The following is a 17,180-nucleotide window of genomic DNA, read 5'->3' as shown; positions in this document are numbered from 1 at the left end:
TAAGCTCAACTGCACGCCCCACGACTGGTAGTTCGCAGAGGGAGAATAGCGATCGCGCAACTGAGCGGCTACTCTCCCCCTCCCAGGGTGCACCACGAGGAGGTCTACCAGCCCTGCACCCCAACCTAACCTAACCTAACCTAACCTAACCTAACCTAACCTAACCTAACCTAACCTAACCTTTTTTTTTTTTTTTTTTTTTTTTTTTTTTTTTTTTTTTTTTTTTTTTTTTGACGCAGGGGAGAATGCTTTTACGCATCTCATCCCAGGGTTGGGGGGAACCCCGGGATGGTATGTGGGACTCGCTTCTCCCGGGCCCTCTGCTACCCAGAGGGAGGGGAGAAGAATACCCACTAAAAACCCCTGCGGCGTCACCCGCATTGCCGTTGGGGGGGAGTGTCAGGGATGGCTTGCGCATTCTAGCCGTGTCGCTCCCCCGGCAGCCCGATTGGGCATCCGCATCAAGGTTGGGAGAACCAGGACGCATGGCTCTCCCTACATACGTGTTGGGCTAAGCTACTTAGGTCCCCAACCTATTAGCTCAACTAGGAGGAAGACTAGTTTTGGGCAAGGATGAATCTCCTGCGTCTTCCTCCTATCCGCCTTCGCCGCATTTGCGGCGCGTTTGCGCTTTCCTCGCGCTCTCTTTCGGCAGTCTCTTTCTGCGAGATTATATTCTCGCAGAAGTTAGCCGCCGCTCTCCACTTCCTATCGCTATCCAGCATCGCAGCGACAACGCTGTGTAGCGACAGGTCCCCGGTGCCCAGGATCACCTGCAAGTCCATCCTCTCTCTGTCCCACCGGGGGCACACTTGCAACATGTGCTGGGCCGTGTCATCTGCGGCTCCGCATTCATGACACTGGGGACCCGGTTCTCGCCCAATTTTGTTCAGGTAATGCCCGAAGCAGCCATGGCCGGACATTACCTGTGTCAGCCTGAAAGTTAGGGCTCCGTGTTTCCGGCCCAACCATTCCTCCATGTAGGGGAGGATAGCTCCTATAGTATAGGTCCCGTAGGGGCTATCCTCCAGCGCCGCTTTCCATCTCTCCCGGAGCCTGTCTAAGGCCCGTCTGGCGGCCCTCTCTGTCTCGACCGGGTCCGGGAGTTCTCCTCTGTCTCTCGCCTCGACCCTCATCCGATGTCTTTCCGCCAGCACTTGGGCATCTAACTCCCACGGCGGAGTGCTAGCCAGGAGGCACACCGCCGCATAGGAGGTTGTGCAGTAGGCTCTAGCAGCGCGCTGCGCCATTATTCTTTGTGGCCGTCGGAGTAGGGCCCGTGTGCTCTCCGACAGCGTCTCTGCCCAAATTGGCGCGCCATATAGTGCCATACTGCGGATGACACCCGTATAGAGACGCCTGCATGCGGCATTTGGTCCCCCCACGTTGGGTAACAGGTGCCCCAGTGCTGAAGTGGCGCCCACCAGTCGAGGTATGAGTCTGGTGAAGTGCTCTACGAAGTTCCATTTTCTATCGAGGACGAGGCCCAGGTATTTTACGTGGGCCTTGACCTGGACAGTTTCCCCTCCTACAGGTAGCGTCATTCCCGCGCGCACGCGCCAGCTCCTTCCACAGAAGACGATGGCCTCCGTCTTTGGGAGGGACACTTTGAGACCGAGCACTTCTATACGGCCTATTGTGAGGTCTGTGGCCACCGCCGCTCTGCGTAGGGTTTCTTCAAGCTTTTTGCCGCGTACGGCCACCAACGTGTCATCTGCATAACAGATGGTGATCATACGCGGAAGCTGCTCCCCTCTGATGGCCCAATCATACCCTATGTTCCACAGGAGTGGCCCCAGTACCGACCCCTGTGGAACACCACAGGCCATTGCGCGCGCGCGCCGTCCTGTCTCAGTTTCATAGAGCACCGCTCGGTCAGTCAGGTAGTGCTCTATAACGTGCCTCAAATATGGCGGCACCCCATGGTACCGCAGCGCCTCGCCTATAACGCTGTACGGGAGAGTGCCAAATGCGTTGGCGATGTCTAAAGACACCGCCACCACTCCCTCCTTTCGGTCCTTGGCGTATTGTATGTGCCCCCTGAGAGCACTCACCGCGTCCATCGTAGATCGCCCCACCCGGAAGCCAAACTGTCGGTTGGACAGGTTAGGGCCCGAGTTTTCCAGGTGCCGCTGGATTCGGCAAGCTAGGATCCTCTCATACATTTTGGCCGTTTCGTCCAGCAGCACCAAGGGGCGGTATCCTGCCGGTGAGTCTGCTGGTCGGCCTTCTTTCCTCAGGAGGCAAAGTTTCCCTTCTTTCCAGCATCTTGGAAAGAGCCCAGCAACAAGGCAGTCATCAAAGAGGGTCCTGAGGCGGTCTCCGAGATGCTTTAACGCCAAGAAAAGCACCCTCCCCGGTACCCCGTCAGGTCCTGGAGCTTTGCGGCATGCCTTCAGACGATCTGTAACCCATTCCATTTCAGCATCAGACACAGCCGGGACATCAAATGGGGGTCCTTCCGGGTTTTCCCGCTCTGGGACCGACATACGTGGGGGGACAAAGTTGGTATCGCTTGGTGGGAACAGACCCTCAATCACCCTGGTGAGCAGCTCTGGATTCATGGCCTCGTTTGGGGGAGTCCGTTTCATTTTGTCTCTCACGGCTTTGTACGGCCGCCCCCATGGATTCCGGTTAAGTGTATCCAGGAGCTGCTCCCATGCTTCATTTTTCCTTCGGGCAATTTCTGCTTTAAGGGCCTTCTTAGCCTCTTTGAGGGTCCTGTACAGATGGCGTTCCTCCTCCTCAGTGTGCTGTCTCCGGCGACATCGGGTGTAGGCTCGGCGGGCTCTATTGCTGGCCATGCGGAGGGCTGCAATCTTCCCAGACCACCAATACACCTGGCGTTTAGCTGTCAGTTTCCTCACGCGGGGCATTGCCGTGTCACACACTGACGATAATGCCGCACGGAACCTGACTGCTCTTTCTTCGACCCCACTTCCTTCAGGAGGGGGAGCACACCAAGCTTGCACCATTGCGGCCTCCTCCGCCGCCTCCCTATCAAGACCAGCCAGTGACCACCTCGGAAAGCCTCCCGCTTGTCTCCCTATTCCACCAGCTGGCGCCACGGATGCCACTACTGGGGAGACCCTCATGCGGATGTACAGGTGGTCTGAGAGAGTCTCCATCTCTTCAAGGACACGCCAATCGTTTACTCGTGCCGCAATGGCCGGGGTCGCGAACGAGATGTCCACGATCGATCCACCCTGCCTGCGAACACACGTATTGACATGCCCTCGATTGAGAGTGTCCAGTCCCATTGCTGCCACCCAGTCCCTCAACTTTGTCCCTTTCGAGTTCGTGGTGACACTCCCCCATGCCGGACTTTTGGCGTTCAGGTCGCCGATCACCATGACATGCGCTTGGGGGGCCCCTCGGATGACTCCCTCGATGGTGTCAAGGAATCTCTCAAAGGCATGCAGCGGCTGATTGGGGGAAAAATATACCCCAATTACTAGTATTTCTCCCCATTTGGCCGCCGCGAACCCTTGCCCTTTTTGGATCCCTACTAATGGGGCGTGACTACCCATGGCAGGCACCACGAGGGCCACCCTCTCGTCCACTGATCCGTACCAATGTGGCCTCGGAGGGACCGCATACGGCTCAGCCACTACCGCAAGCCCAATCCTCCACTCTGCCATAACCTGCATGAGCAGGTCCTGTGCTCTGACGGCGCAGTTAAGGTTGCACTGCAGTATTTCTTTGTCTTGAGGGCAACCCTGCATTACGGCATCGTGTTAACCTCCATTGGGGACTCCTTATTTGCTGGATCCACTGGGGTCCGAGCAGGGGTATCTAGACCTTTGACTTTGGGGGGAGAGCATCCTCTTCCTCCCATGTGGTGCTTGTGCGGAAGCTTGGCACGATGGCACACAGCGCAAAACGGCTCCGAGCTGCATTCAGCCATTTTGTGCCCAGGCTTGCTGCACCTGTAGCAGAGCTCTCCTCTGTCCACCTCCGAGGGGCAGGTTGCCCTGGTGTGTCCAGTCCCCATACACCTATAGCAACGCATAGGCTCGATTCCCAGCGCCCGAATTTGGGCAGAGACCCATCCGACTGTTAGGCGGCCGGCCTCTATTAGAGTGTTGGCAGCCGTGACCGGACACTGCACCAGGGCCGATCCGCCTCCGATTCGCACCATTCGGATGTTGCCCACTTTCACAACCTCCTGTGGACAGCCCGCCTTTGCCACTACCGCATTCGCCACCATCTCTGGGGTAGCCGTTTCATCCAAGCCGGCTACTTGTATCCTTGCCATTTTAACCGGCCTGTATACCCTCGCTACATCTCCCACCAGGTTTTCGAGTCTGTCGCGGAGGTCATCAGCGGCCCTGACATTGTCCGCCCCTGGGATTTCTATAATGCGGGCACCGTCTGCTGTCTTCCGCATTGTCACGTGCTCAAGCCCAACCTCCGCCAGTTTGAGTGACGTGGTTGCCTTGGCCATTACAGAGGCGTATGATGCCTCTACCCCCGGCTTCAACGCAACTACTATGGCAGCAGACTTCGGTACCGGCAGCTTCTTTCGCCGTGCCGGAGTTGGCGGGTTTGCAGCTTTGGCCGTGTTTGTTCCGTGGCGTTTCTTCCTCTTCTTCCCTTTCTTCCGTACTTCTGTCCAGTCCTCTGGGTTCTGGTTCTGGTTCTGGGGACGGGAAGTGACCACTTGGGGTGTTTCAGTGGGTCCCTTTTTTCTCCCCCCTGCTCGTTTTGGGCCAGGCGCAGCTCTCGCGGGAGGCATGAGCGTTGACCCTGTTGCCGCTACTGCTTTCCCTGCCGTATTTTTAGATCTCGCTGCAGGGACATGTGCCGGAGTAGGCGTGGGTGTGGGCAATGGGGTCCATGGGTCCTCTGGCAGATCTCCTGGACGAACTGTACGGTCGGTCGCCGCTGTGGGAGGCGCAGTTGCCTTCCTCCGGTCTGCCGCCAAGGGAGGCCGCAGGGTTGTCTCGGGCATTAGGCGATGTTCAATGCCCTCAATGCGGGCGTTGATTTTTTCCCCAATGGTTATGACCATCTCCCTCTTGAACTTACCCAGGGTCCTGTTCAGTAAGGCCGACATCTCCTGCATTAGGTCAGTGGTGCTCACCTCGCTCGACTGCTCTGTTGGGGGAGTCGGGGCCACCGGTTGCCGCTCAGAGAATGCTCGGCGCAACGCTTTGGTCTCGCTTTCGAGTTGCGCTAATTGCGTCCTCATCCTCTTATTATCAGCTCTTAGTGAGCGAATAATTTCAGACTCACCCAGGGAGTCCGCCACTTTCAGGAGCTCTTTGCACGCTCTATTTATGCTGCCCCATATGGTTCCCTTTAGGTTACCGCTTTTTTTGGCCTCAGCCATTACTGTCTGGGCACAGAGACGTACCCGTTCTCCGGGGTCTTCCGGGGACTCCGCCAGCTGTGGGACATCAGGGGATCTCTCGCGCGGAGTGTGGATATCATCCCCCTCAGACTCATCAGATTGAGACTCCTGCAAGCGTGCTTTGGCCGCTTGGAGTCCGACATAGGCTCCCTTTGCTTTGGGGGCGGCGCTTTTCTTCCGCTCTGGGGCGTCTTCGTCGCTGCTGCGCTTCGACCTTTTCAGGTTAGCCTCCTGCACCTCCATAAGCGAGTCATCTTCGTTTGGGTTATCTCCTTCGTCTTCGGAGGCCTCTGAAAATGACGAAGGTAGATCTCCCAATCCTCCCCCTATATATCCCTTTTCCTCCGCCTTATCTTCATCCGTTCCAGTATTGCTTTCCCCCACGTTTTTATTTTTCTTCCCTCTTTTTTGACGACTTTTAGGACGACTCCTTCGGTTCTCTCCCACGTTTGTTTGTGTCTCTGAGTCGTCATCATTATCTGATGGGAGGACCGTTCTAGACGATTCCCCTGCTGCCTCCATATTTTTCCTAGGTGCCGTGCCACGAGTGAATCGGCCCTTAGAATCACGTGACGTCGAACGGCCAGCACCACGTCCTCCGCCTCCTCTTAGCCTTAGGGTCCCTGTGTCGGAGTGCGACGTCAGGTCGCAGTCCTCCACATTCCATTTAACAATATCCAAATCAGCGTCCTCAGTGTCAGTTGTACGTTTGCCATGGTCGTTATCAGTTTCCCTCGAGTGGTGTGCCCCCCCAGAATACGGTGGGCGGCATGTCACCACAGTACGGGCATCCGGCATGGATGCCCGTTCTGTGGTGACACGGAGGATTGGGACCTCCTGGGGTAGTTTTACAATGTCATTGCCACTCATGATTTGGTTTGCTATTTTAAAGGGGTATGCCCCCCTTTGCGACGCTAGTGACTGGGTTCCCCCCAGCCACTCATCCCATCGGCACGCCGCAAACCTTAGGATTGGGGATTTTTATAGTGGTTTACTCCACGCAGTGCTGCTCTCAGTGAGTAGCGCCCCCGGCCCGCTCAGTGCGGGTTACGGGTTGCCCGACGGGGGGCCGAAACCCCATCCAGCAGCCACATGTCTGTGACCGCCAGACCCGCCGCGCCGCAAGCCTTGAAGGCTAGTCATCCCTACTCAACTGCTTGCCGACACTGTGACTGGTAGTTCGCAGAGGGATAAGTAGCGAACGCGCAACTGAGCGGCTACTCTCCCCCTCCCAGGGTGCACCACGAAGGTCTACCACCTGCACCCCAACCTAACCTAACCTAACCTAACCTAACCTAACCTAACCTAACCTAACCTAACCTAACCTAACCTAACCTAACCTAACCTAACCTAACCTAACCTAACCTAACCTAACCTAACCTAACCTAACCTAACCTAACCTAACCTAACCTAACTCAAAACCTAACCTAACTCAAAACCTAACCTAACTCAAAACCTAACCTAACTCAAAACCTAACCAAAACCTAACCTAACTCAAAACCTAACCTAACTCAAAACCTAACCTAACTCAAAACCTAACCTAACTCAAAACCTAACCTAACTCAAAACCTAACCTAACTCAAAACCTAACCTAACTCAAAACCTAACCTAACTCAAAACCTAACCTAACTAACCTAACTCAAAACCTGACCTAACTCAAAACCTGACCTAACTCAAAACCTGACCTAACTCAAAACCTAACCTAACTCAAAACCTAACCTAACTCAAAACCTAACCTAACTCAAAACCTAACCTAACTCAAACCTTACCTAACCACTGTTTTTGTAAAATCAGCCCATGGTTCGCAAGAAAATCTTAATAGCGCCATTTATCTTTGTAGATTTTAGTGAGTAGCGCCATCTTTTGTCAGAACTGTGAACATTCATTTGAAGTTTGTTTAGTTGGATGTTTATTTAAGTATGTTTTAGTTTTACTTACGACCAAATGTGGGCGACGCCGTAATTTTAGCCGGGATAGCCATCTTTTGACTATTTGTTCATATGAATACAATCCATTTTACTTAAGTCAAGGTGTTCCGCGTGACGTTGCTATTCACATATTGAACTTGGCTCTAATTTCACATTTATATTTTGGAAGGGATATCATTACTGTTAGGGTAGAAGCGCTGGTAGCCTAGCGACTTTCGTTCCGGAGGTCGCGGGTTCGGCTACGGGAACACTTATTAATATTTACTAAGTATAATTTACGTAATACACACATACACATAGACATATTTTGTAAAACTGAGTTACTAACGTAACCGAAGGCGAAAAAAAAACTAGTGCCTGCGCCAAATCTTGGGATTAGTTGTCAAAGCGGACCCCAGGCTCCCATGAGACGTGCCAAATGCCGGGATAAGGCAAGGAGGAATCATTACTTTTAGGGCTACGGGAACACTTATTAATATTTACTAAGATTTATTGTCATAGCCCAGACCCATGTAAGTCTGCTGTAACACCTTAGTTCTTAAATCAGTATATCGTATATCCGTAAGAGAAAATTGCTAGTTGGGTAATTAGGTCAATACACATAAATAAATCAGAAATCGGTAAATTTTTATCATCTTCGGAAAGTGATATGTTCAGTAAAACATGTTCAACTGGGTTTACTAGATGGCGAACTACTAAATTCTAGATTTTCCAGGAAACTTGGTAATGATACTAATGATTAATAAGCGTTCCCGTAGCCTTAATATTCTAAAACAGGTATGCAACAGGTGTTGACAGATGTCTTGAAAAACAGGTGTGTTCAACAGGTGTTGACAGATGTCTTGCCGGAATTTTATTAATGTTGGCTATTACATGTGTACAAATTACAAATAAAACGCTTCGCACACGCGCGTCTAGCCGCCTAGGCGTTGTTAGCCTATGCCAATCCTTGGCTTAACAGAAAGTACATACATATTGGGTAAATAACTAACAAAAAATATTAGGGAACTGGGAGAGAACTCTCCAGACAAAAAGTCTAAGGTTAAGTTGTAGCCTGTTAACCAAGGCAATTAAAAGTTGAACTGTTGTAGTACCAATACTACCAATTGCACAGGAGGTACTTTGTTTAGGACTGTATTCATACATGGATTCAATGACCTTAATACGTATACATTAATAATGTATAACGAATGACTAAGTTATACTTATACAAAGCCTCAATAGTCTTGTTACTTGATATACTTACACTTCCTTTCTGGATGATAGATTCGTTTACCAAAGGAGTATCTTATGCTTAGGAGATTTCAATGATGAAAAATTCACAAGTGTGCTTATCCTCACTATTTATGATAATAAGACTTTTTAGAATGATTAGTTTTTTTTTTTTTAGCACTTACCAAACGTGCCCAGATTATTATTTCCGGTAATAAAATTCGAACCACGTTACACATGGGTTCAGTATGGGTTATACCCAAGAGGCCAAGAATATTTCCGGCATACTAGAATGCTCGGGAAAATTACTAAAATTAGATTTCATAAAACGAATTAAGTATATCACGAAAGAACCATGATTGTTGGAACGTTAGTCATACCATTGGTATTAAGGTTTTCAATAGCTGCGCACATTAGTGTTATACATTTTTAAAGTTGTAGCCGATTGAGCGAAATTTTTCTTCGCTACCAAATTTTGCCATGTCATAGCCATAAGGCAGTAATTATAATATTCACTGTCTATTATGTAATGCTATAATTGCCGGAAATAAATAGTGACTATTTGGATAAGGCATTAATGAATGGATCAGTTCCTTAACTGTTTTCTATAATATCATAATTATGTAATAATATCATGTCATGCAAATCAATATATTAATATAATGTACCTATGTCATGTCGATTATTCTATGATACTGAAAAGAGATAAACGAGTTGCGAGGAATTTGACACACAATCCAAAACTTAAGTTTTTCGCTTATACCCTAAAAGAAATGATACTGCAATAACCCTACTTACTGGCAATTGCAGAGTCGGGGTCAAAACATTAAAAACATACTAAGTGTATTAAATTGAATATTATAATGAAATAAACGTAAACATAAGTCATGACCTGACCTTGTTAGGGGGATGAAATAAAAAAGTAACAGGTTTTTCATAATTTATTTTAATATCATTATGGGTCCGTTTACATAATAGGTATATACATAAAATTTAAAAATGTTTCAAACATTCCTTACGGACGAATAATAAGTTACAATAGAAAAATAGGTCACTGTGCACTTATCAATTCAGTCACTGCAGCTGCTGTCGGCTGCAATTCACATTCCTCCATATAGGTACACAAGGTATCTGATGTGTGAAGTGCACTTGAAGTTGTTATTTCCATTGGCGGTTCAATTAATCACATTGGCGTTTCTTGACCACCAGGCGAATACAGACACGTCTCAATATATTAAATAGGCTTCAAATAACGGTACAGAAGCTTAATAGCAGCGTTTTACCTTACAATAAAACGCATATTAAGCGAAATACCTTATTTGAAGCCTATATTTTTAACTACGCCTGTGGCTACAACACTCAGTTGCAATAAACCAAGGCACATTTATTTTCCCATTTGAGGGTATTTCTTGTTCGCTGCTAGTAAACAACATTTTTAGACTATTCAGTTTCGAAGATACGTCTTTATTTCATTTCACATTTGAATTCATAAATGATGCAACCGTTTGGTAAGTGGTATATTGCAACTTCGGTTAAATTAATATTTTGAGAACCAATGATGAAACATCGTTGCCGTCCCTACGGCACGGGTCGCCTGGGGGAAGGGGAAACCTGAATCGTAAAACTGGAGTTGCAAGTTGTTTACAGGTGTTCAGCTGTAGGTACCTGCTGTGAACCGCTACGCATCTACAAACAGTATCGCTGTCTCTCAATATATTAAATAGGCTTCAAATAAGGTATTTCGCTTAATATGCGTTTTATTGTAAGGTAAAACGCTGCTATTAAGACGCCACAAGTATTTTTTGACTCAGTTAAACACCGTTGCATACAATACTTTTTCTACGACTATGCACTTACTTTTGAATAGTTTTCTAGAATAACTTTCGTGAAAATCGCACTGTTTCCTACAAGTATTTTGACTTGTCCTCTGCAATGTTTCTGCACTCACCCTGTCGCTCGTCTTTGGTAATTTAGTATAGTTCTTTTAGTTAAGCCACCAAAAGGAGAATGGGCACTTTTGTATGGAAGGTGTCCCATGGCTGTATAAAGATTAAACATATCTCGTTTGAAAGCTCTTAACTGTAGTATCAATTTGTTGTATGGGATCAACCTCAGATAACTGGCAGGGACTGAGATATAAAAAAAATAGAGTAATTAGTTAAGTAATTTTCCTAATACTTGCGCTATGACGAAGAGCACCATATTTTATTTAAAACATTAAGTATAATGCTCTTATTGTTTGCTATTAACGCTAACGATAAATTAATTTTCCCCTCACTAGCTCGGAAACACGTGTTTTGTCGTTTAATACCAGCGGGTAAAAACGCATTTTATCCACTAGTGGGTAAAGTAATTTGGCCTTGAATAAAGTCAAAACAACTGCTTTAAAATTGATAAAAGTAGGTGAATTTAGTAATAAAGATGATTTACCACCTGTGGAACTACTGGAAGCAGTGATAAACGCATTTTTTGCGTTGTAGTTTCCTCGCTATAGTGAGGGGAAAAGTTTTGTGTTACACTCGGGTGCAAATGTATTTTACTTCTCGTGTGTTAAAAAACTTGCAAGTTCAGGATTCTATTCTCGAACCACTCGCTTCGCTCGTGGTTCAACTATAGAATCCTTTCACTTGCTCGTTTTTTAATTCCACAAGAGTATAATTTTAAGTTCAAAGAAATCGCTATACTCTAATTTATGTACTGTTCAACGGAATGAACACTCATGCCATATGTTTCACAAGAAAGGTATTTTTATAAGCTATTTTTTGTATAATATAGCTGAGGTCAAACGCTTGCAGGAATCGTAATAAAACCATTAAATGAGTTAATCAACGGTAACTAATTGTGAGTGAGTTTAGTAAAATGTCCCACTTTGTCGGTTCTAGTTACGGAGCTATGGGCAGTTTAGTGAAATATGGCAAAACTTACCGAAAATCGGTTTTCAATAAAAACTGATTAATAAGACTCTAATAAAGCTATTATTTTGATGCCGGTGCATAAATGTCAAATTTAAGCACCTTTTCAGTGCCTCAAAGTTTAGTGTCGACCGTCCCACTTAATCGGTTACATATAAAACCGTGGATATCCTACTTGTGACTGTTTTAGGGGAAACTTCTTACTTTTTCAATGAGTAGTTGTAATATAACAAAACTTAAGCTACCTTGTGGTAAAGAATTATGTCTGTATGTCCAGTAGTTTTTTTTTAATGTATTCAAATATTGCAGAAGTGAAAAAGCGACAACTGTTTATACTTTGGGACGGCAAAAAACACACTTGTATTTTGAAGTTCTGGAGTGATGGGTATCAAATAAATCCCCACACTTTAAGGATTTCAAATTAGTCCAAATCATGTATGTGACCTTGACAGTTTTAATATAAAAGTATTCTGAAGCTAAAAAGACAGAAATAGTTCTATGGATCAAGGGATGAAGGCAGTCGAAAAATATAATTTATTACATTCTAGTGGCTCTGGGCCGCACTGTGGGGCCGTTCAAGTATCACGTAAACATAGAGGAGTTGGTTTTTTTTCTTTGCTTATTTTTAATGACATGGGAGGTAGGGGGGAGGGGTCTAGATGATGATTACGTAATATGTTTACATAAGCATGGGGATGAGGTAAGAGCTATGGTTTCTTTTGCTGACTAGGGTGTTGGAGGGAGGGGGGACGGGGGTAAATAATTGTAATAAATCTACTTACGTCCTATTTGAACGACCCTCGTAGACCTTCGCGATATTATTAGAAAACGCAAAAGTGAAAAACACTTAGTTCTTTTAGGCAAATTATCATAGTCAAGTCAGTTAGTCAAGGAGAGCCGACCCTAGATGACGGGATAAGGCTTAGGACAAGAAGAAGAATCACAGGCAAGTCACGTTAGTCTTTAGCGCCGTACACGCTATTGGCTTTTAAGTCCTTTATGAAAAAACCAAAAAGTGGCTCGACAATAACACTACTTTATGATAGGATCTGGTCACAAAATCTCATGAAAATAAATACAGAATAATAAACAGTTATTAAAAAATTATGTTTCTTCTATTTCGATATGAGTGATATGACCTATGATTAGTACCTAATACCTCTTATAGACTATAGACTTTTAAACTCTTATTAATTAAAAATATATTATTATGGAAAGGGCCACTAGGAAAACGGGGCAGAGGTAAACCTGTTACTAGATGGGAAGACGAAATCAAAAGTATAGCCGGTCAAAATTGGATGCAAATAGCCCAAGATAGAGACGGTGGAAAAATCTGGAGGAGGCCTTCACCTGCGAAGACGGGGTTCTTGCAAGATATTAAAAAGATATAAAAAAAACTATATAAATTGTTAAACATTTTCAAAGCAAGAAATAAAAGGCTATTTTATTTTATTTTATTATCTTATATATTATTATCACAAACATTTTCATGGATTCTAATTCGAAAAACATGACAGTTATGATTTAAAAGCTGATTTTATACTTGTACTCTATTTTCAGCGTGTGGACTACTAGACCGACAAAGTGGGTCACTAAACTTGAGTCGAAAATAAATTCAACTCAAATTCCGTAAAAATAGATCAAACAAACGACATTAGTATCTATGACTATTATGTTAATAATAACAAACCTTTATCTCATAGATAAATTGTGTTTAATATACCACACACATGTATTTCACTAAACAAGTACTAAAGTTTAGTAAACCGACAAAGTGGGACGCTCCCTACAGAAAATCACTAAACTTTAATTGCATAAAAAAAGTACTTAATATTTGATGTTTTCAGACTTTCTTCAGATTTTTTATGCTTGATCAGTGTATTTTTAAGTAATCATATATCATAAATTGATATACATATGTAATTTGTATTTTTTTAATAGTATAATTTTTAATTATATTTTTATTAACTTTTTAATATAATGAGTAATGACTAACTTAGGGCATACATAGAATTATTTCTACTTTTTTTGGCATGAGAATACATTTATAAATACAATTTTAATGATAAAACTGCATGTTGTGCTGTAAATTTGGAAAAAATAGACCAATTCACGTTGCGATATTTTTGTTCTGTTTTTATGTTTAAGTCTCCGTAACATTAAAACTACTATGATTACATGCATGATATAGACTTATTCGAAATCCCTAAAGTATGACGATTAATTTGATACTCACCACTCCATAACTTCACACTACAATATATCCCATACTTTAACCAACGTTTTCTCAATTGTCGGTTTTTCGCTTTTGCAAACTTGAAGAATTTTCAAAAAATAACTATAGCACCTAGAACCATGTTTTTTACACCAAAAGATAGCTTATGTTCCGTAGTATTAGGAACTAGTCGTAACTCCATATCGACAAAGTGGGACGTTTTTCCGTGCACAAGCACAATTACGTCTTAATTCCCCTACTCATCGCTAGATGTCACTGGAAACTAGTTTTTAGATCCAGGTGAATTTAATGAGTACAATTTTTGTACTAAATACCGTTGACCGGCTCTCGAAGGGTTTTATTTTTACGCTTCTATCACAGGCGGCTTTAGGTACAACGGTAGGACTTGGAATAGCATTATCTCATAACGCACCGCAAAAATTCTGCGTTGCGTTGCCGCGCCGCCAGTTTTTGCGGCAGGAAATCTGCGGCGCGGCACCGCGACGCAAGAACTCGCGGTGCGTCGACGCACCGCAAAAACTCGCGGCGCGGCACCGCAACGCAGAATTTTTGCGGCGCGTCGCCGCGCCGCCAAAACTGGCGGTGCGTTACCGCAGCTCGCAATTGTGAACTGTTGTGTTCGAATTAAACTTCGTGTCGTTTATATTTAACCCTTCTTTACTTGGTGATGGATTTTTTCCAAGCATCACGAAAATTGAATCAATAGTAGATTTAGTACAGTTTTTCACGATAAAATACTAAGCAATATTCGAATTTTTCAATATGCTATTAAAAATCATCTTTTTTAGTTACGTTGTTTCATATTAAAAAAATGGTGATAGATTTTTATCATTATTTTTCCAGTGCTCAGCATATAATAATATACCACCATGGTGTCATATATCTGTAAATTGGTAAAAAAGTAAAATCATGCAATTAAGGGTTTATTGACAATGGAGTGCCTCTCTAATTTATATTTCCGCAATGGGTACATCGATGGGTAGATTTAAATAATAACATTTTAACCCCCGACGCAAAAAACGAAGGGGTGTTATAAGTTTGACGTGTCTGTCTGTCTGTCTGTCTGTCTGTCTGTCTGTCTGTCTGTCTGTCTGTTTGTCTGTTTGTCTGTTTGTCTGTCTGTCTGTCTGTCTGTCTGTCTGTGTGTGTGTCTGTCTGTGGCATCGTAGCTCCCAAACGGATGAACCGATTTAGATTGATTTTTTTTGTCTGAAAGCTGAGTTAGTCGGGAGTGTTCTTAGCAATGTTTCATGAAAATCGGTCCACTATGTCGGGGTCGGGGGTTTTTTCAAAATTTAATTAAATAAATAATTTTATGACTTTTATGTAATTCCCAAAAGATTTGACAATTTGTAAATACATAGGTAAAGAAAATATTCGTTCTATCTGAATATGACGATAGGTACCTACGTTAAAAATAGAGCGCTTTCGAACTACGTCCGAACCGAATCCGATAAATTCGTGAAAATATAATTACGCACTATTATGGACTATGGACGGAAATCTGGCAGGATTTTGGAGTAGGCCCTTGAGGCAACCTGCTAAGATGCTTCTCTTATCATAGTCAACCTCAGGTCCGCAAGCTGGCAGCTGGGGAGCGGGGTTAAATCGACAATCGATTATATTTTTAAGACGATACAGGACGGTTCAATTTCCATACCAACGCTCTCGACTATTTGCTCCCTGGTTTTTGAAGGTAGACTGATTTTTTCAACACAGATTATTCTATAAATTGAAATAGACATCATACACGAAAGAAAAAACGACATGGCCCAAGGCAACAATTAGTGCTTGCACCTCCTATATGAATCCATTTGCAGCATTACGATATAGCGAAAGACTATTTTTAACCCCGACGCAAAAACGAAGGGGTGTTATAAGTTTGACGTGTCTGTCTATTTGTCTGTTTGTCTGTCTGTGTGTGTGTGTGTGTGTGTGTGTCTGTGGCATCGTAGTTCCCGAACGGATGAACCAATTTAAATTTAGTTTTTTTGTCTGAAAGCTGAGTTAGTCGGGAGTGTTCTTAGCCATGTTTCATGAAAATCGGTCCACTATGTCGCGGTCGGGAGTTTTTTCAAAATTTTAATTTTGTTAGGTTATTAAATAACAAATCAAAAAAATATTCAATAAAATAATTTGATTTTTTCCCAGTCAGATTGTTATTAATTATTAATCTTATCTGTGTTGGAACGTTTTGATATTTTAATTTTTAAAGACGCTCGAGTCAATCAAAAATTTCCAAAAACTGCCTTTTTCATTATGGCGCAAAAAAGTGATACTCAAGATTGGTAACAATTAGCCAAAAAACCAAAACGGTACGATATAAATTTGATGAAAAACGTGTGACCTGTGCCTTTAAAAAAGTAAAACAGAAAAACGTACGTCGTTTTCGTACGTGTTTTCCTACGATCAATATGCAAATGGATAATTTAGTAGGCAAGTTTTATTTAAATCGATTAAATCGTAAATAGTGGCTTGCAGCTAAAAATAATGTTCAACTGGAAAAACCTAGGTACGTTTTTTCGCTAGAATCTACATTTTAGTAGGAAATTTTCTTAAAAATAGATTAAAATTAAACTGGTACAGATTTTTTTAATTAGCCCGTTATAGTGCCCTACTGCTGGGCAAAGGCCTCTCCCTTGATTTCCTCAACTCCCTCTGGTGTTATTTTTCCGGCCATGCAGTCACTCATAAAGGCGTCCAAGTCGTCTCACCATGCATGCGACAGACCAGACGTGGCATGCACAAATACACTTCAGCATGGCGGTTTTCTTCCCTACTTACTTTAATATGTACAGATCATTTCTGTCGTAGATCAATTTTAGCTGTAGACCACCGTTAACGACTAACTTACGAAAAACTAAAAAATGTTTACAACATGTCGGTGTGTACCTTAAACAAACCATGAAAAAAAACCGCTTCCTAAAAATAAGCGGGTTAGAAAACACGGAGAAAAAAGAAAAAAATAATTTTACATTGCAATAATATTGATGATTAGATTTCCTACCTAAACCTTTGAAATCAGATTTCTTAAGACGATACGATACAGGTCAGTTCTCCATACAAACGCTCTCGACTATTTCCTCCTTGGTTTTTGAAGATAGAGCAATGATTTTTTCGACACAGATTATTATTATTTTTTCTGAGTCGGACCGTTTTGATATTTTTTGCTATTCTTATTTTAAAAGATGCTAGATCCAATCAAAAATTTCTAAAAACGGCATTTTTCAATATGGCTCGAAAAAGGGATACTCAAGATCGGTAACAATTGTCCAAAAAATCTAAACGGTCCGACACAGATTATTTCATTTTAAATTATTCAGATTCTCAAATTTCGTTCCGTTTAAATAAGTTTTGAAGGAGGAAAAGAGAGCGGAACCTCGATTTCAAAGATTTTTTCGCAATATCTTTTAACTGAGTTGTTCTTAATGGAAAATTTTTTTTCGATAAATCTAGTTAATAAAACTAGTATATTTAACTAAAATTCCCAAATTGAAAGAGGGACTCCTTTCCATTTTAGCATTTTCGCTCCCGTA

The 17,180-nt window shown here is 43.6% G+C and overlaps 1 protein-coding gene across 1 annotated transcript; it reads right to left on the bottom strand.

The window, feature by feature from the left end:
- Window positions 1-3,724: 3,724 nt before the first annotated feature.
- LOC125224977 lies at window positions 3,725-6,226 on the bottom strand. Its single transcript, XM_048128494.1, has one exon. The coding sequence runs from the start codon at window positions 6,224-6,226 to the stop codon at window positions 3,725-3,727; it is 2,502 nt and encodes an 833-aa protein (XP_047984451.1).
- Window positions 6,227-17,180: the final 10,954 nt, after the last annotated feature.

The sequence above is a fragment of the Leguminivora glycinivorella genome, chromosome 3 (assembly GCF_023078275.1).
Source record: "Leguminivora glycinivorella isolate SPB_JAAS2020 chromosome 3, LegGlyc_1.1, whole genome shotgun sequence".
Taxonomy (NCBI): Eukaryota; Metazoa; Arthropoda; class Insecta; order Lepidoptera; family Tortricidae; genus Leguminivora; species Leguminivora glycinivorella.
Note: the sequence above shows the minus strand (reverse complement) of the source record. Positions and strands in the feature narration are given on the sequence as shown.